This window comes from Saccopteryx bilineata, chromosome 3, assembly GCF_036850765.1.
Source record: "Saccopteryx bilineata isolate mSacBil1 chromosome 3, mSacBil1_pri_phased_curated, whole genome shotgun sequence".
Classification (NCBI taxonomy): Eukaryota; Metazoa; Chordata; class Mammalia; order Chiroptera; family Emballonuridae; genus Saccopteryx; species Saccopteryx bilineata.
In genome coordinates, this window is record NC_089492.1 from 87,072,909 (window position 1) to 87,093,615 (window position 20,707).

Genomic DNA, 20,707 nt, shown 5'->3' on the forward strand with positions numbered 1-20,707 from the left:
GGTTGAAGTTATAGGTGTTTCCAAAGTCTTATCTATCATGTTTATCTATCGTTTTCAGTTGTCTGTCGGTTTACTTCTTCAGTCAATTACTCTGTGTCTGTGTGTTAAAATTTAACTCTAAGAAGGCCTCATTTCCTATTTCTAGGTTACTTTGGAAGACATTTTACTGTTACCCCATTTACTGCCAATAAGGTACTTTTGAGCTCTTCAGAAAGAAAACCTTTAGTATAAGAATATGTACCATACTTTGCAACTTAACTACCTGAATTCAAGCACTGAAGCAGTTTTTCCTGATTTAACATTGTAATAACTTATGAGACTGAGCTAATGAAGACAAACTTCAAGTAAGGACTCCCAGTTTAACTTAGCTGGGTTTTTTAACTGCTATTTAATAGTCTTATGTAATAAACGTAACACATCTCTAAGACTTCTGATGTATTTCCAGCAGAGGTGGATAAAAATATTTTACTTTTAAGCAAAGAAATACCCAGTTAGATGTCTCCAACAATAGACTCAGCCTCAGATCAGAAATGTCTTTCCTCACTGTCTTCCTTTACTGCCTCCCCAAACATCTCTCCTGTTAGGCATAGCTTTTGGCACCGTTAGATACAGCAGTAAAAAATATGATATATTAGGCCCTGGCCGGTTGGCTCAGTGGTAGAGCGTCGGCCTGGCGTGCAGAGGTCCCGAGTTCGATTCCCGGCCGGGGCACACAGGAGAAGCGCCCATCTGCTTCTCCACCCCTCCCCCTCTCCTTCCTCTCTGTCTCTCTCTTCCCCTCCCGCAGCCAAGGCTCCATTGGAGCAAAGATGGCCCGGGCGCTGGGGATGGCTCCTTGGCCTCTGCCTCAGGCGCTAGAGTGGCTCTGGTCACGGCAGAGCATCACCCCCTGGTGGGCAGAGCGTCGCCCCCTGGTGGGTGTGCCGGGTAGATTCCGGTCCTGCGCATGAGGGAGTCTGTCTGACTGTCTCTCCCTGTTTCTAGCTTCGGAAAAAATACAAAAAAAAAAAAAAAATTATATATTAGAAGATTCTTGCCCTGATAGGATTAACAATCTAGGTGAGGGAGACAGACTATAGAAAACAAATAAACAAGAAAACTATCAGCAATCTGTAGTGCAATACAGAGAATACAACTGAATAATGTAATAGTGACTACTTTCAATAGAGTCATCAGCGAAGTCCTCCCTGAAGGGTGATGTTTAACCTGCACCATGAACAATATAAGAAAGAGCCAAACATAAGAAAAAGAGGATGGAGAAAATTGCAGGGAGAGGAGGCCAGGATAAAGGCCCAGAGGAGGAGCAAGTTTGGTGAGTGCGTGAAGAGGAAGAAGGCTCATGCAGTGAAGCCGCCAAGGGGGGGAGCAGCCAGGAGCAGAGATAAGAAAAAGTCTTCCATCCAGAGCATAGGATGTGGAATGCATGCAAGGGCAAATACTTGGATAATTTCCTCATTCGGAGGAACCATGGAAACTGTAAGTGCTTTACCCTGACTCATGTTTTTGCTCTATTTTTAAAACATCTCGAAGAAAAGAGGGGTGTGACTATGGATTGGTTCAATTTCCATACCATTATCTCTGACCAAGTTCATTTGTGTGTCTTTTCCAGATTTACCAGGTGATACCATGCTCCAAATTAGACAAATGACATTTGAGAAGTGCAAGAGGGCAAAGATGTTAAAAATTCATCACTGTGCCCCTCAATAGCTCGGAGGCCACAAATAGTTAAAAGCCAGGCATGGAAGGGTAGGACCCAGGTGAATGACTTTTTATAAACTGTTTTTTAAACTTGACAAATTACCCTTTTCAAGGAATGGAGGTGTCAGGATTCAGGGTCTCAAAGGAAAGAATAAATCAGGCCTCAAAATGTATGTTGGCCCTAAGGTCTGTAGGTTCATAAACTCATTATTCTCAGTTCATTCAAGAGAGAGCTGGCTCTGGGTAACTGACTCACATTAATCAAAGATATAGTAAACTGATTAATAATAAAGTACAATGCCATTTTATTCATTACCGGTGAGAGTTATAACTCCCAGCTGAAATTCATGTCTGTTGGTCAGCACATACTCTTCCTGCTCAGAAAATCTACTTAAGAAATCAAATTAAAGTCAGAAGGTTAAGTGTTAAATATGGAAGCTGAACAAATCAAGTTGGATGTTTTGGAGGGCTATTTCCATTAAGAAATGGCAGCCTGCTACAGTCTTTTTTTTACTACCGAGACATACAGTCCCAAATGGGCAAATGATCTACTTATTCATCCAGACAGAGTAGGCCAGTCCTGGAGAAATACTGACAAATTTTTATTTCCAGTCTCTCCTATTTCTAGGTCTGGGCCACTAGGAGACCACAAAAGGTGGTCTAAAGTCTAATTGCAGTACATTTGCCTTGAAGAGATAATTCATTTTTTCGAAGCCCCATCTCATACTTCAGAATCAAATCTCTGGTCTTCAACTGGGAATATTAATTTTACCTAGTTTTCTGGGGAACTGTATTCACACTAATGTTTTGAAAAACCACTGATAGCTGCTAAGATATATAACTTCAGGCAAGTTAGTTACTTAATTTCTCCAAGCCTCAGTTTATTTGTCTGTAAAACAGAGGTGATAATAATAGGATCAAATGAGTCAAGATATGTAAAGCACTTAGAACAGTGTCTGGCACCTCGTAAGCCCTCAATACATGCTTGCTGTTATTGTTATTACCACTATTAATGGCATTCATCATCCTCATTGTCATCATTCAGCCCACCACATTCCTGTTTGCTCACAGATTTTTTTTTTTAATGAAGCAAAGCCAAGTTTATTGGTTACTGTAGTAAGGGAGACCACACCCTTAACAGTGTCTTAATAGCATTTCCCAGGTTGTTTTTCATTGATAATATTTCAGGGTTTCTGCTTCATAGAGATGGGAACAGTAGGATCCTGAGCCATTTCCAAATCATGCAGCAGGATGGATTTATTTTTAGGAAGGTTTCTAATGACATCCACAGTGTTTGACTTAAAGCTTACCTTTGAGCTCAGTGTCTGGTGCATCTTTGCCTTGTACTGAAAGTTGGGTTGCCTCTTACACTGGGGTCCCAAAGTTCTCTGTCTACTGAAAGCAGCAACGTACAACTTATTTAAATTAATCTGCTAAACATTGTCACTTGTCTTTAAATTATCCTCATATTTACCCCTTCCTTTAAAAAAATGAACAAAATGTAGAGTCCTTTCAACTTAGTATTGGCTGAGTGACAGTGATTCTAATTAGATCTTGGAGGTCCCAAGCTGGTACATTTCCAAGTAGAGTAGTACCACATACCATGCTCTGCAACTTGTCAGGGTCTATACAGAAGAACTTAGAATGGCACGTCCTATCGACTCTCTTTGTCAGACTTCTTCAAAATGGGTTCTAAACATTAATTAAGCCTCAAACATCCCTGTGACACATCATTACACTTGTCATTCCTGCATTTTAGATGGGTATATTACAGAAGGAAGAGGTTAAGTGACGTTAACTCTTCAGATTGGGCTGAATCAGAAGCAAAACCATTCAGGGAACTTCTCATCATTGTTATATAAATAGTTCTGCAACTGGTTCCCTTAAGCTTAACACTAAAAACTGAGTTGTTGAAAATGAATACATCTTTGCAAAAAAAAAAAAAAAATGAATCTAGCCTGTTGAAATAAAAAGGAAGTTATATCCTGGGCTTAGGCAGGGTTTAGCTACTCTGACTTCCTTTATGTCCAATCTACTTCCCCAGTGCTGAACCTCTCTCCCTTCTAATAAATACAGATTATTACTCTTCCATCTCATTTCCACTTACCAGTAGACTGAGTCTGCACAGGCAGGGTAGGAAACAGCTTGAGTTACTCATGACAAGTATGGTTTACACAGCCTGCTGAGAGAGCCATGCCTACCAGACCACCTGACTCCACCCTGGTCACTCCCTACTGGTTTCTGATAAATATAGCCCAACTCCTAGGTCATCATCAGCTGGCAAGGCTCTGAACTATTTTTAGCTAGGTCCAGGACTCAAGGCACTAAATTTGGACAGGTAGCTGAGATTCAGTGCTAGCGTTTTTTTTTTTTTTGTTTTGTTTTTTTTTTTTGTTTTTTTTTTTTTACAGAGACAGAGAGAGAGTCAGAGAGAGGGATAGATAGGGACAGACAGACAGGAATGGAGAGAGATGAGAAGCATCAATCATCAGTTTTTTGTTGCGATACCTTAGTTGTTCATTGATTGCTTTCTCATATGTGCCTTGACCTCGGGCCTTCAGCAGACTGAGTAACCCCTTGCTTGAGCCAGCGACCTTGGGTCCAACCTGGTGAGCTTTTGCTCAAACCAGATGAGCCCGCGCTCAAGCTGGCGACCTTGGGGTCTCGAACTTGGGTCCTTCTGCATCCCAGTCCGATGCTTTATCCACTGTGCCACCACCTGGTCAGGCTCAGTGCTAGCTTTTAAAAATAATAACTTTTCCTTTTCTCTTGTTATGATTAATCATGTCTTCATTTTAGACTTTTTGGAAAATATAGTTGAGAAAAAGGTGAAAACATGTAAAACACCTAGCAAAAAGAAGATAATTAAAACTTTCTGTAATACTCTGTATTGATGTATTAATATATATCGTAAAATCTACTAATCTTAAATATGTTTTAATACATTATCAGTGATTTTCAACCTTTTTCCCATGGCACAAACACACACTAATTACTAAGGTCAGTGCCCCTGACTAAATACAACCATTTTCATCTCATGGCACAAATAAATTAGTTACTAAAGAAGAAGATGTCAGGGCCCCTTTTTCTTTAGTAATTAGTTTATGAGTGTGTGAGAAACAAAGGTTGAAAAATCACTGCATTACATAACTGTATATTTATTTAACCAAAAACTAAATCAACATAAAGAACACTCTAGCACAGGGGTTAGGAACCTATGGCTCACGAGCCAGATGTGGCTCTTTTGATGGCTGCATCTGGCTTACAGACAAATCTTTAATAAAAATAAATAACATTAAAAATATAAAACATTGTCATGTATTACAATCCATTCATTTCCTACCGCTCATGTTCATGGTGCGGGTGGCTGGAGCCAATCACAGCTGTCCTCCAGGACAACACCAAATTTTTATTGAATAATACATAATGTACATGGGTCGTTGTGAGGTCAGGAAGTAAACCTCCCTCCTTTTAATCAAGTAGTCAGCTAGCTAATTGCAGAAACCCTTTTGATGAAGAAGATGGCTAAAAGAAAAAAAAGATGAGGAGTATCCTACTTTTCAGCAGGAATGGACAGAGGAATTTGCCTTTGTGGAGAGAGCAGGTTTTGTAGTGTGTCTAATATGCAATGATAAAATTGCATCAATGAAACAGTCAAATATAAAGCGGCACTTCAACAAACGCCATACTACATTTGCATCAAAATATCCAGCGGGGGACAGCAGGAAGAAAGCATGTCAAGAGCTACTATGCAGAGTGCAAGCTAGTCAGCAACTCCATGTTTGGATCCAACAAAATGACTGGAATTCGGCTAGCTTTGCTGGTGCTTTAGCAATTGTGAGAAACGGAAAGCCATTCACAGATGGGGAGTATGCCAAAACATTCATGCTTGATGTTGCCAATGAACTTTTTGATGACTTTTCGGATAAAGACAAGATAATCAAACGAATAAAAGACATGCCTCTGTCGGCAAGAACTGTTCACAATCGTACCATCATGATGGCAAATCAAACTGAGGCAACATAAGTGAAGGACATAAATGCAGCACCATTCTTTTCTCTTGCTTTGGATGAGTCAACAGACGTAAGCCATTTATCCCAGTTCAGCGTGATTGCAAGGTATGCTGTTGTTGACACACTAGTGAGGAAAGTCTTGCTATTTTGCCTATGAAAGACACAACAAGAGGGGAGGATTTATTCAAGTCTTTCACTGAGTTCGCTAAAAAAAAAAATCAACCCATGGATAAACTTATTTTGGTGTGTACTGATAGTGCTCTGTGCATGGTGGGGAAAAACAGAGGATTTGTAGCACTTCTTTGTGAACATGAAAAGAGACCCATCCTAAGTTTTCACTGCATCCTACATCAGGAAGCGCTTTGTGCTCAGATGTGTGATGAGCAGCTTGGTGAGGTGATGTCACTGGTCATTCGGGTGGTCAACTTTATTGTTGCCCGGGCTTTAAATGATCGCCATTTAAAGCAATCATTTAATGTAAAACACTGCTGGATGAAGTTGGGAATAATTATCTTGGTCTGCTTCTGCACAGCAATGTGCATTGGTTGTCAAGAGGGAAGGTGCTCAGCCGTTTCTTGGCTTGTCTGAGCTAAATCTGGACTTTTCTTGAAATGAAAAACGTCAAGCATCCTGAGTTAGCTAACACTGAGTGGCTCCTGAAGTTCTACTATCTCGTGGACATGACTGAACACCTGAACTAGCTCAATATGAAAATGCAAGGTGTTGGAAATACAGTCTTATCTCTTCAACAAGCAGCGTTTGCATTTGAAAACAAGCTGGAACTCTTCATCGCCAACATTGAAACAGGTCATTTACTACACTTTGAAAAACTGGGAGAGTTTAAAGATGCATGCACAGCAAATGACCCTGCTCAACATCTTGATCTCCAGCAGCTAGCGGGCTTCACATCTAATCTCCTGCAGTCATTCAAAGCACACTTTGGAGAATTTCGTGAGTACACTCATCTTCTTAAGCTCATCACCCATTCACACAAGTGTGCAGTGGACAGCATCCACCTGAGTTACATCCCCGGTGTCTCCGTCAGAGATTTTGAGCTACAAGCTGCTGACCTGAAAGTCTCAGACATGTGGGTGAATAAGTTCAAGTCACTGAATGAAGATTTGGAAAGACTTTCACAACAGCAAGCAGAGTAGGCGAGCAAACACAAGTGGGAAGAAATGAAAAAACTTCAACCCGCGGACCAGCTGATTGTCAACACTTGGAACGTGCTTCCTGTCATATACCACATACTACAGCATGTGAATATTGCTGTACTGACAATGTTTGGCTCTATATATGCATGTGAGCAGTCTTTCTCACATCTAAAGAACGTTAAGACCAACCTACGATTATGTTTAACGGATGGAAGTCTCAACGCCTGCATGAAGCTTAACCTCACCACTTATCAACCAGACTACAAAGCCATCAGCAAAACCATGCAGCACCAGAAGTCGCATTAATGGTAAGAAGTACTTTATTCAGCATTGGTTAGCAAGAGCATAATAACGTTATTAAAAAGAATTCAGAGACTTATTGTACTTTAAAAGTGTTGGTCTTACATAAAATGCACACATTTACTTGTATTTAGTGTTAAACATATTGTATGGCTCTAACAGAATTACATTTTAAAATATGTGGCATTCATGGCTCTCTCAGCCAAAAAGGTTCCCGACCCCTGCTCTAGCACTATAGAAAGTTCTCACTTGCCCTTCCCAGTCAATATCCCTATGCCCCAAAGGTAAATTCTATTTTGACTTTTATCACTTTTGATTACTTCCATATGTTTTTTTCTTTTTTTTACAGAGACAGAGGGAGAGTCAGAGAGAGGGATAGATAGGGACAGACAGACAAGAACGGAGAGAGATGAGAAGCATCAATCATCAGTTTTTCGTTGCGACACCTTAGTTGTTTATTGATTGCTTTCTCATATGTGTCTTGACTGCAGGCCTTCAGCAGGCCGAGTAACCCCTTGCTCGAGCCAGCGACCTTGGATCCAAGCTGGTGAGCTTTTGCTCAAACCAGATGAGCCCACGCTCAAGCTGGCAACCTGGGGTCTCGAACCTGGGTCCTCCGCATCTCAGTCTGACGCTCTATCCACTGCACCACCGCCTGGTCAGGCATATGTTTTTGAATTTTATATAAATGGAATCATATGGTTTATACTTTTTATGTCTTCCTTTTTTCACTCATTATAATGTCTGTGAGATTCATCCATTTGTTACATGTAGCAGTAGATGGGCTTTTTGTTTGTTCTTGCTGTGTAAAACTCCATCACGTGAATACACTACAATTAATTTATCAATTTTCCTATTGAGGGATGTTTAACTTGTTTCCAAATTTTGGTTATTAAAAATAAAAATGCCATGAACATTTGTCTGTATCTTTGAGAAGTTGTATGCACGCATTTCTGTTAGGCATATACTTAGGAGTGGAACTGCTAAATTATAGGGTAATCTCAGAGCTGGCTTTCAGGGATGTGCCAGTTTTCCATACTTGTTGCATCATTTTACATTCCTACCAGCAACGTATGAAAGTGCTATTACAGGGTGAAGCAAAAGTAGGTTTACAGTTGTTTGTATAGAAAATGATACAATGATTAATAAATAATACAAGAATAAATTCTGTGTTTTCGTACTCACAACTGTAAACTTACATTTGCCCAACTTTGTTATATATCCTCACCAACACTTCTTTTTAATTTTAGCTATTCTGTAGAGTGTGAGTTGATATCTCATCGTGTTTTTCATTTGCATTTCTCTGGTGACTAATGATGTTGAGCACTTTTTCAAACAATTACTGAACATTGGACATCCTGTTTTGTGAAAAACTTGTTCAAATCTTTGCTCATTTTCAATTGGATTGTTCACCTTTTTCTTATTGGTTTATAGGAGTCCAATTCTTTGTTTTATATATATGGTCTCAGTTTGTGACCTGCCCTTTCACAAAACTTCTTAATTTTAATAAAGTCAAATTTATCAATCTTTATGGTTTACTTTTTGTGTGTATTTGTCTCTCTTTTGCTTTCTTTGTTTTAAATCATTTTTTACTTTTAAATTACAGTTGACATACAATATTATATTACATAGTTTCAGGTGTACAACCCGGTGATTAGACATAAGTTTTTTAATTTTTGATTGATTTTAGAGTGGCAGAGCGAGGAAGAGAGAGAGGTAGAGAGAGAGAAGAATTTATTTCTTGTTCCATTTAGTTGTGTGTTCATTGGTTGTTTCCCCATATGTGCCCTGACTGGGGATCAGACCCATGACCTTAGTGGTTCAGAACCATGTTCTAACCAACTGACCTAACTGGCCAGGGCCTTAGACATTATATAACTTACTAAATGATCATCCTGATAAATCTTGTACCCATCTGACACCATACATATTTATTGGAGTTTTATTGACTATACTCTCTATGCTGTATGTTACATTCCCATGACTATTCTATAACAAATAGTTTGTACTTCTTAATCCCTTCACCTATTCCACTCATCTCCTTTACCACCTTCCATCTTACAACCTTCCAAATGTTCTTTGCATGTATGAGTCTGTCTCTGTTCTGCTTATTCGATTATTTTGCTTTTTAGATTCAATTGTTGCGTCTGACCAGGTGGTGATGCAGTGGATAGAGCATTGGACTGGGATGTGGAGGACCCAGGTTCGAGACCCCGAGGTCGCCAGCTTGAGCGCAGGCTCATCTGGTTTGAGCAAAAGCTCACCAGCTTGAGCCCAAGGTCGCTGGCTTTAGCAAGGGGTCACTCAGTCTGCTGTAGCCTCCCAGTCAAGGCACATATGAGAGATCAATCAATGAACAACTAAGGAGCTGCAACGAAGAATTGACATTTCTCATCTCTCTTCGTTCCTGTCTGTCCCTCTCTCTGACTCTCTTTGTCTCTGCTACAAAAATAATAATAAATTCAATTGTTGCTAGATATGTATTTATTGCCATTTTATTGTTCATATTTTTATCTTTTTTTTCTTCTTTTTAAAGAAGACCTTTTAACATTTCATCTAATACTGGTTTGGTGGTGATGAATTCCTTTAGTTTTTTTCTTGTCTGGGAAGCTCTTTATATGTCTTTCAATTCTAAATGATAGCTTTGCTGGGTGGAATAATCTTGGTGGTAGGTTCTTGCCTTTCATCACTTTGAATATTTCTTGCCACTCCCTTCTGGCCTGCAGAGTTTTTGTTGAAAAATTAGTTGACAGTCTTATGGGAGCTCCCTTGTAGTTAACTAATTGCTTTTCTCTTGCTGCTTTTAAGATTTTCTCTTTGTCTTTAAACTTTTGCATTTTAATTATTATATATCTTGGTGTAGGTCTGTTTGGTACTCTCTGCACTTCCTGGACTTGTATGTCTATTTCCTTCAATTTTCTGTCATTATTTTTTCAAATAGGTTTTCAATTTTTTGCTTTCACTCTTCTCCTTATGGCACAACTATTGTGTGAATATTGGTACACTTGAAGTTGTCCCAGAGGCTCCTTACACTATCTTCATTTTTTTTTTTTGGTTTATTCTTTTTTATTTTTGCAGTTCTGATTGTATGTCTTTGTTTTTGTTTTTGTTTTGCTTCCTTATATTCCAAATTGCTGATTTGATTCTTGGCTTATCTACTCTACTGTTGATTCCCTGCAAATTATTCTTCATTTCAATTAGTGTATACTTCACTTCTTTTTATGGTTTCTATGTCCTTACTAAGCCCCTTGAGCATCTTTAAAACCGTTGTTTTAAACTGTATCTAATATGCTTGCCTCCATTTTGTTAGTTCTTCTTCGGGAGATTTCTCCTGTTCTTGCATCTTGGACAGGTTTCTTGATCTCTGCATTTTGGCTGCTTCCCTATGTTTGTTTCTATGTATTCTGTCGAGCTGCTACATTTTCCGGATTTGGTAAAGTGACCTTGTATAGTAGGTGTTTTGTAGGGTCCAGTGGCACAGATTCTCCAGTCACCAAAGCAGGGTGCTCCAGGTCATCCCTGTGTGGATTGTGTGCACTGTCCTGTTGTAGTGAAGCCTTGATTGCTATTGGAATCACTGGGAGGTACTGATCCCTGGGGTGATCAGCTATGAGGACCATCTGGGACTACAGGAGAGGGGCTGCTGTGCAGGAGTTGACCCTATGGGCTTGCTTCAGTGGGGCTTTAGTGCTCACCGCCATGTCTGCCCCTTTAGTGTGTCACTCGTGGAGAGGCTAAGACTATAATTCAGTGTGGTCTGAAGCTATCCACTGGATGCACGGTCTCTGGGGCCTCCCAGGAAGTGCAAGGTCACCCCCCACCTTTGCCCTATCTAGGGTCACCTGAAATGAGCAACAGAACAATGTGCATGCAGATGGTTGCTATTTATGCTGGGCTTAGAGGTGCCCAGGAGAGGCCAAGCTGTGAACCCAGGCCAGCTGCTACTAGTGCCGGGCCAGGGATCCCTTATCAAGAGATACAAGGTACACAGAAACCAGCTGCTGCTTATTTGACAGATTTTTAAGAAAGTCACATTTGCTTTTTATCTTACCACTCTCAAACACTCATCAAATCAAATCACACACACACACACAAAATACATAGTCAGCAGAAGGTAAAAAATGTTTCTTCTCATGCTCTGAATAGTTTAAACATTATATCTACATGTCTCATGGCTCAAGCAAATCCCGTTCTATACAGGAATCTCCGAGATCTTTAAAAACTACAAACATTCTGTTTACCCCAGGTACAGGAGGAAAAATTTAGCTATTGAAAAATGATAATTTTGTAGCATTAAGTCAGATTCTTCATTTAGACCCTTAGATTCCTTATCTAAAAAATGTAAAAGACTGTGACACGAAAGTTTCTCCAAGTTCTAACATTCTACTATTTTACTTAATGAATGCCATTTGTATAGAAAAAATAAATGAACTCAAATAAACATCAGAACATAAAATATGTATTTAAATAAAAACACAAAATGAAGAAAAATACACATGCTAAATATAAACAATAGGATCTGCTATTCTAAAATAGATTGATAGAAATCATTACAAATACATAGATTCAAATATGTATGATTATCATTCAATTATATTCCATAAGTAACCAAGAAAAATGAACCAAAAGTTTGCACATTTCATTATAAATGTAGTAAATCACCAACTGGAAAAGTGGAGAAGCTCATTAAAAACAAAAGCAAAGGACATTAATGCAGTGATTTTCAACCAGTGTGCTGCAAGAGGCACATTGATGTGCAGCAAGAATTTTTAAAACAAGTAATACCTGACTACTTAGGGGCACTAACCTCTTTTCTCTTAGATTGTCAAATTTAAAAATGACAACAGCCAACTCAACAATAGTCATCTAGTGTGAATAAATCAAATTATACCTATTTTTTGTCAGATCAGCAAAAAATATATTTTTTGGTGTGCCATAAACTACTGAAACAAAAAAAAAAAATTGGTTTGCCATGAGATGAAAAAGATTGAGAATTGCCTGACCTGTGGTGGCGCAGTGGATAAAGCGTCAACCTGGAAACACTGAGGTTGCCGGTTCAAAACCCTGGCTTGCCTGGTCAAGGCACATATGGGAGTTGATGCTTCCTGCTCCTCCCCCTTCTCTCTCTCTCTCTCTCTCTCTCTCTCTCTCTCTCTCTGTCTCTCCCCCTCCTCTCCAAAATGAAGAAATAAAAATTTAAAAAAAAAAAGGTTGAGAATTGCTGTATTAATGTATCACCATCCACCTTCCTGTGACTACAGAGAAAAACTGTCCCTCCTTCCCTATCCTTCCTGAAGACTCTTGCCCCACTGAGAAGTCACCCATATTCTACCTACCCCTGTGAGTTAACTATCTCTGATGTGGAAGCAGATTACAGCCACTGACCAAACCTATCCTTCTACTCACTTCTCACCTCCCCTCACAACAGTGTCCCAGAGCTGGTTCACTCAACTAGCCCCAACCTCCAACTTACACTGCCTGGTTGGTCCAGTCAGGGCTGAAACTGAAATCAGACTGAACAGGTAACTACAGGTAAGTCAGAGTCTCTGAGCCTTCATTCCCATATATATAAAAGGGAAAATCCTTATGTCACAAGATTTTCAGGGGGATTAAGTATGATAATGACAGTAAGAACTCCCAGCATATGGTACACTTAGGAAGCTTCAGCTAGAAGCCTTCTTTCTGACAAAGGAGCAATGCCTGTCACCTAGCCATTGAAATTCTGGCTCACCCAGCCAGTTTGGGTTCTGTCAACAGAAGCATCACTATGGCCCTGGCCAGTTGGCTCAGTGGTAGAGCATTGTCCAGGCGTGTGGATATCCTGGGTTTGATTCCTGGTCAGGGCACATAGGAGAAAAAACAATCTGCTTCTCCACCCCTTCTCTCCCTCCTCCTTCCTCCTCCTTCTTCCCTTTCTCTTCTTCTCTCACAGCCATGGCTCGACTGGTTCAAGTGCATCAGCTCTGGGTGCTGAGGATGGCTCCATGGAGTCTCCACCTCAGGCACTAAAAATAACTCAGTTGCAAACATGGCCCCAGATGGGCAGAGCATCGGCCCCAGACTGGGGTTGTCAGGTGGATCCTGGTCAGGGCACATGCAGGAGTCTGTCTCTCTATCTCCCCTCCTCTCACTTGGAAAAGGAGAAGAAAAAAAGTGTCACTACTAGAAGTAACCCAATATTACTAAAGTTTGGTGTTTACTCTCATTCTCTGGACTAGAAAACAAGGGGCCAGAGCAACTTTTTTTTTCCTCCCAACTAGAACATTGTTCTTTAAGCTGCTGGCACTGTTAAAACACACTGGAGCCAAGAAGGTACTGTTGTGCTGATATTTCACCAGAGGGTAAAAAGTAGGATAAGGCTGGGCATGGAGGGTACAGGGTTCTAAAGGATTCCTGCACAAGAAGGAGAAGGATGGGAAAAAGTAGGTTCTTACACAGTGTGATAGCTTTCAAGTAAAAGAGAGAGAGAGAGAGAGAGAGAGAGAGAGAGAGAGAGATATCTAGGCTAAAAATCTTAAGTTCCAAGTTCAAGTACTAATTTTGCCATATAGTAGTGCAACTTAATTTTCCTGGATCTCAGCTTCCGCAACTGCAGAGTAAGTGAGATTAAAAATAATTGTATCTTTTAAAAAAGTTCCCAGAACATATGCTCACTCCCTTTTTTTTCTTCTGCCCTTACAATTCCCTATCTTTTGGTTTGGAGCCAACTCCTTCCTGGAAATGAAACCCCCAGACACCATAAACTGTCCACCCCCCTTATTGCATCAGAGGCATCAGAGCCTCCCTCGCTTTCCAAGATGCCAGCCCAGGCTTTGTTTCACATTTAGGGTCCAGGGCTGCCCGTGAATTAAAATTAGAATTGTATTCGTGCCTATTGCTCAGGGTGTTGGAAAACACTGATAGAGTTCTGCCATGCCAAATTAGAATCCTCAATGGTTTTTTCCCATTAAACTATTGTAATTGGTGGTTAGAATCCCTATTACCATGGATACTCTTCTACAGTTACATTACGAATTAAATTGATTTTGCACATTGGTCTGGGAGTTTAACCACTGTTTGTACCACAGTCTCTGTGGGAAAATATATTCTGTGTTCCAAACAATTGACCTTTTGGAGTTGATCCAGTTCCTAAGTTGGGGACAGTCTGTACAATATTACATCACATTTTGGGTTTCATTTGTGCGTTCCAGAACCAAAGACTTGTTAGAGCTGGAAGAAACTTTGGAGATCATTTACTAATGGACTAATTTTGTATGTAATGAAGCTAAGGTTCAGAAAGACAGAGATTTGTCTACAGTTATTCAGCTAATTTGCTCTTCTATTTCCAAGCCAGTGCTATTCCCAGTATACAAATCATTTTGTGCTCATTTTCCCATATTGTCCATTAAATGTCTTAAAAATTGGATAGATCATGCCTTCCCCAGCACAGAATCAAACAACTAAATGTTTCATAAATAATTGATTCATCACTTTGCTTTTGGGTCTATTTACTGTAACATTTCTTTAAATAACAAAGTACCATTGGGGCATTTCAATTAAGAATTTATAATAGGCCCTGGCCAGTTGGCTCAGTGGTAGAGTGTTGGCCTAGCATGTGGAAGTCCCAGGTTCAATTCCCGCTCAGGGCACATAGGAAAAGTGCCCATGTGCTTCGCCACCCTTCCCCCTCTCCTTTCTCTCGATCTCTCTCTTCTCCTCCCACAGCCAAGGCTCCATTGGAGCAAAGTTGGCCTGGGTGCTGAGGATGGCTCTATGGTCTCTGCCTCAGGCGCTAGAATGGCTCCGATTGCAGCGGAGCCACTCCCCAGAGGGGCTGAGCATCGCCAGCTGATAAGCATGCCAGGTGGATCCTGGTCTGGCACATGCAGGAGTCTGTCTGTCTGCCCCCTCTCCCTGCTTCTCACTATGGAAAAATACAAAAAAAAAAAAAAAGAATTATAATTATAATAGAGTGAATTTGGTTTAAATCAAGACTTCAGTAATAATTCATAAATATTTTATTTAATCAGTGTTTCCTACCTAAAAAGACTTATCAGTGTTGGATGTCATTCCTATAAATATTTTCTACAACTCACAGACACATTTGATTTTGGTTCTAGGAGACACATGCCATTAATTTTAATGTGGTCTTAGGGGAGAACTACTGTACTCATTTTATAACTACATTAGAAAACTAATAATGGTTTGCTTATTTTCCAAAACCAACTGAAACAGAGACTTTGAAACCATTCGGAAGGAAACTTTCTTAAATGAAAAAGTGCCTCAGACTTAATGAGTGTAAGGTCAGTGGATAATGGGGAAAGGTCAGACCCGTGAACTTTGGCTAGGACCGCCCACAACCAAGTGTGAGAAAAGAAACTTCCCAGGAGCCCTTTGGAAAAAAGCAACTGTCTGCCAGCTAGTAAGATTTCACCACTTCATATTAGCTCGACCACCCTAGGGACCCTTTAAATATCTCCCACGTGGGTCACCACTTGCGACTTCCCTGGCCTTGGGGCCAGGGAACCTCCTGGGCCCAGATGCACTATACTCAATAAAGCCTTTTGTTATTCTACGCTTTGTGGCTCCAGCCCCCTTCCTTCCTTCTCCGCGGGGGGGGGGGGGGGGGGGGTGTTGGGGGGGGATGCCTTACAATGAGAACAAACATTAGGAACAAAATATTTAAATTGTTGTATTTGAAACAAATTTTCAAATTTTGTATACTTTTCTTCACAAATACATTTTGTTACTTCTTGATACCCTGTTGAATGAGCAGGATGAGAAAACACTGAAAGAGAAACAATCTCATATATGTAGATGACATGGTTTGTTTGTTTGTTTGTTTGTTTTCTGAAGCTGGAAACAGGGAGAGACAGTCAGACAGACTCCCGCATGCGCCCAACCGGGATCCACCCCGCATGCCCACCAGGGGCGAAGCTCTGCCCACCAGGGGGCGATGCTCTGCCCATCCTGGGCGTCGCCATGTTGCGACCAGAGCCACTCTAGCGCCTGAGGCAGAGGCCACAGAGCCATCCCCAGCGCCCGGGCCATCTTTGCTCCAATGGAGCCTCGGCTGCAGGAGGGGAAGAGAGAGACAGAGAGGAAAGCACGGCGGAGGGGTGGAGAAGCAAATGGGCGCTTCTCCTGTGTGCCCTGGCCGGGAATCGATCCCGGGTCCTCCGCACGCTAGGCCGACGCTCTACCGCTGAGCCAACCGGCCAGGGAGACATGGTTTTATTGTAACAAACTTGGATTGACCTAAATAGACAGCTGGCCCTGTAATCTAATTACAAGAAAAAGAAGGGCCATTGATCAAGTCTTCAAAAATTAAATAGTCGTCCTTTGTAGTGGCTGCCCATCCAACTTTAATGACGAGTTAACAGTTCTATATCGCCAGCTAACTCCTTCAATTACTAAGCATTTACTTTGCAAACATTTTATCTTGAAGGATAGAGTTAGCTTAAGAGACAATGCTCCACTGAAAGTTTGTGTGTGCGTGTGTGTGTCTGGAGTTCAGAAGTTGGAGAGAAAGGAGTTGCTGTTATTGGCCAAGGGCTGGGGAAGTAAGTCTTTTGATTAATACCTGGCTTTATAATTTTTTGGACTAAAATGACTGAGAACATGCCTTATGACTTAGCCAGTAACTTTGGTACTTGATTACTTTCTCCTGTGTGTACTGAAATGAAACCAAAACTAAATTTAAGGAAAAACCTTGGCCCTCCCCAGGCATATCACTCAGGCCTGGCTCTGTATTAAGAGGGGTGGCCTCCTGTTGATGCACATGTCTTTGTCTGACTTCTCAATATCCCTGAATTAAGCTGACCACAAAAACCAAAGTCATTTGATATACAGAATGGCAGCCCTCAAGGTATATCTAGTAAAATTTAGAACTTACTGCCACTTAACACTTATTAAAGACTTGATTGAGAGGAATCATTTATGGAAGGGCAGCATTCATTCACTTATAAACTATCTTGGATTAGTCTGGGCAGCAAAGAGCTGTATATCACTGTCACAACCTCCACATTTTGCTATCTAAACCTACTCATTTTCACACTATATTGGCCAATGACCAGAGAGGCATATAAAATATCCTTATTAAAGCCTGTGTCATGTTTACTAAAAGAAATGAAGCTGCTATTCACTGTGTTCCAAAGTGCCTTCTTTGAGACACTCCATAGGATTGTTTCAGTACATGATGGTTGGGTTCCTCTGAGCACTGCTCTGCCTTTACCTAAAGGGCACTGATTTGTCTCAGGCATTTCCTGTTAGTAAGTACAAATAAGATCAAGATTTTATTAAGACACCAAATCATGATTCCCCAAGCCTCTTGCAATCACAAAGTCCAATTTTTAAAAAAATTATTGATTTTATTATTATTTTTAAATCTTTGTTTAATCGTTTTAGAGAGGAGAGAGAGAGAGAGAGAGAGAGAGAGAGAGAGGAGAGAGAAGGGGAAGGACAGGAAGCATCAACTCCCATATGTGCCTTGACCAGGCAAGCCCAGGGTTTTGAACCGGCAACCTCAGCATTGCAGGTCAACGCTTTATCCACTGCACCACCACAGGCCAGTATTTATTGATTTTAGAAAGAGTGGAACAGGAAGAGAGAAAGAGAGAGAGAAATGTCGATCCGTAGCTCCACACACCTGTACATTCATTGGTTGCTTTCTGCATGTGTCCTGACTGGGGACTGAAACTCGCAACATTGGTGCAACCCACTGAACCATCCAGTCAGGCCTAGGAAGTCCAATTTTCCTCCACAGACCTTTTTTGGGATTACCCAAGGATACTGACATATGTGACCCAAGTCTCCCTATGCCCAGTGGTGTGCTGGTAAATGTTTAACAACCAGCTCTCTGATGGAAAAAGTTACATTGTCATAGCACTTGCTAATTTCCTTGTAAAAACTCCCATCATGGTTAATATAGTCACTGAACACGGAGCTGAAAAAGAGATGCATAGCAGCATATCCTTATATAGTATTTCCATTACGCAGATGCAGCAGTGGTAAACAACCTCTAGACTATACACATAATAGTAAAATGTAGTAACATAAATAGAATGTGATGAGTTTAGAGTAATCATTACCTTTGTTTTTAGTACTGTCTAATTTACTTGTAAGGCTATATAATTTAATTTTTAAATAATAGCTCTGTTCAACGACTGGCTTACAAAATTCCTTAAAGCTTAACAATTGGCTCTCACGAGCCAGTATAAGTTGGCTACAGCACACCACTATGTAAAGCCCCACTGAGTTGGGAGTCCCAGCTAATAGTCTGCCTTTTGGTCTGGTAGGTTAACTATCCTAGTCTAACAAGGAGCAGGATCTTAGCTTGATTACTTTTCAAAGTCTTGCCACACGTCCAAAAAGAGTGGGAGGCAGCTTCCCATAGGCAATCAGAACCACTACCTGCCAGCTTTCTGCTCCAAAGCCTGCTAGTCTCCAGGCTTGGGTGATCTATAAGGCTGCTGCCCACCACGGTGCCTGGTCCGTCTGTCTCCTACACCACTGGCAGCCTTCTCCTGTCTATGGCTCCAGGCTGCTGGCCTCCTCAACAGATGACCTCCACTCTGCCCACACGCCCCTACTCACACTCAGGCCAAGAGGCTCCGCACAATATCTGCCCAACGAACCCTCTCTCTCCCTAATACCCACCTACTCTTGAACCTTATGGTGGTTCCAACTGCCACTATTGCTGCTGTTTCAAACACAATGCTGTCCGTATTTCCCGATTCACGGAAACATGAAGAATTACTAGCAAAACCAGGGAATGAAGCCAATAAAAGAAAAGCAAGGCGGGAAAGGCACAACTACGTCTGCGGAGCGTCCGAGCATAGGGAACTGGGAAGACGACAGGTCGGCGCTGCCTACGCGAAGCCAAGCCCAGAGACAAGCCTCGGCGGTTCCGTGGAGTGGAAGTGGCCGGAGCGGGCGTCGCGATTGTGCGAAGGCGGTGACAGTGGTGGCCGCGGTGGCGGCGGGAGAACCGAGGCCAGTGCGATTGCGCAAAGGCCGGGGAGGCGAAGGGAGGCCCGAAGGAGCGCGCCGTGCGCCTGCGCGGGGCTGCGTGGCGCGGTGGCGGGGCCGGGCGGTGTGGAATGAGTGGCGCTGCGGGTGGGGCCATCGGCGGCGCTGGTGAGCTCTGCGGCGTTGGGCGGTGCCGAAGCGGTGGAGGAGCAGGGCGAGGTGGAGGCTGGGTCTGACGCGGCCCGTATCTTGGGGGCGCCGCTCACTTATTTATTTATCTTGTGTGCCTCCGAGTGCGTGCGCTCCACTGCTCGGTGGGGAGGGGGTGGGGGGAGGGCCCGGGGGCAGCGGGAGCTGGAACCGGGGTCGAAACGCCGCGTGACTTGTAGGTGAGCGAACGCCGAGCGGTCGCCGCAGCCTCCTCCGAGAAGCCCTTGTTCCGGCTGCCGGGAAGGAGCGTCTGGTGCCGACAAGATGGCGGACGGGGAGCTGAACGTGGACAGTCTCATCACCCGACTGCTGGAGGGTAAGTGCGGGACCCGCCGGCCGCGGAGAGGGGCGCCTCCCTGAGTCCACATTCCCCCTCTGCTCCTGAAGCCCGAGGGGTCCCCCTTTCCCGCCCTGAGGCGGCCGCCGAGGAGGGGGGCGGAGAGGCTGGTCGGCCGGGGGGAGCGGCCTCCGGGAACGCGGCCGGGGCTGAAGCTGAGGGAGAGGGGCTGTCGCCGCGGGTGGCCGGGCCAGGCCTGGCGGGCAGTGTCCCCGCGGACCTTCGGGGACCCGCACGGCGACGCGCCGGCCTGGGGGTGTGTGAGGAGCCCAAGGGTGCTGGGTGACCCTTCCCAAGGAGGGTGCCAGGATGCGTGCTCCCGTGCAGTGTGTGTCCTTAGAACGGGTATTTCTCTGTTCTCTTTGTGCAGTGCCCTTGGCTGCTTCCAATTCTTGTTCCGGGAATGAATTTTTCTAAAGATCTTCTTGAGACAGTTGTTTGATGTGTTCTGCATTTTTATATGATGCTATAGGACGAACTCTATTAAATGAGAGGGTAACAACGGGAGTTGACTATCTCCCACTTATCGTTTTGTTTAAAAAGTCTTTGATGGAGTCCAAGATGTACGAAAGAAAAATGGAATATGTAGACACGTTTGCTGGAGGTTTCGGGTTTGAGAATTTAACAGGTTTGAACAGGATTTAATTTCTGCACAAACTTAGAAAGGTCTTTTATACGGACTCTCGTGTTTTAAAAGGTATTTACAAGTCCTCACAGCTTTTGAAGTTTCTGGACCCTTCAGTTTTTATTGAATAGTTTTATGTTGGAGTGGGGGATTGAGGGAAAGTGACGATGGAGAGGCCAGAATCTTGTTCTGAGTTAATCGCGGTCTTCTCCCTGTGAATCCCTTTACCGTAAAATTTGCGTCGTCACTAATTGCTTTGAGAATGTGTAGGAAAAATATTAAGCCTTTAAAAATAATCAAGTCCTTTCTGCCAGAACCCGTCGAAGGATTGTATATGCGGCAGCTGTTACTATTTGCTTTCAAATTACCTGAAGGTATTGTTTGATACCGTGGAGCAACATGTACTTACATTTGGAAAATC

At 42.4% G+C, this 20,707-nt stretch overlaps 1 protein-coding gene and 1 long non-coding RNA gene across 3 annotated transcripts in view; one reads left to right on the plus strand and one right to left on the minus strand.

Moving 5' to 3' along the window:
* LOC136330260 (uncharacterized) overlaps nucleotides 1-3,907 on the minus strand; it is a 51,213-nt gene extending 47,306 nt beyond the window's left edge. Inside the window, exons 1-2 of the long non-coding RNA XR_010730263.1 lie at nucleotides 3,806-3,907; nucleotides 3,009-3,093 (exon numbers count right to left, since the gene is read on the minus strand). This is a non-coding gene — a long non-coding RNA (uncharacterized lncRNA). The remainder of the gene's footprint in view (nucleotides 1-3,008; nucleotides 3,094-3,805) is intronic.
* Nucleotides 3,908-19,154: 15,247 nt separating this feature from the next.
* Nucleotides 19,155-20,707, plus strand: part of PPP1CB (protein phosphatase 1 catalytic subunit beta) — a 38,662-nt gene continuing 37,109 nt past the window's right edge. The window contains exons 1-2 of one of the 2 annotated variants that reach the window (XM_066266806.1): nucleotides 19,155-19,282; nucleotides 19,504-19,640. In XM_066266806.1, coding sequence (XP_066122903.1) covers nucleotides 19,589-19,640 — 52 coding nt within the window. In that variant the 5' untranslated portion in view covers nucleotides 19,155-19,282; nucleotides 19,504-19,588. Of the gene's footprint in view, nucleotides 19,283-19,441; nucleotides 19,641-20,707 lie in introns of those variants that run through there. The other variant, XM_066266804.1, reaches the window with a different exon arrangement.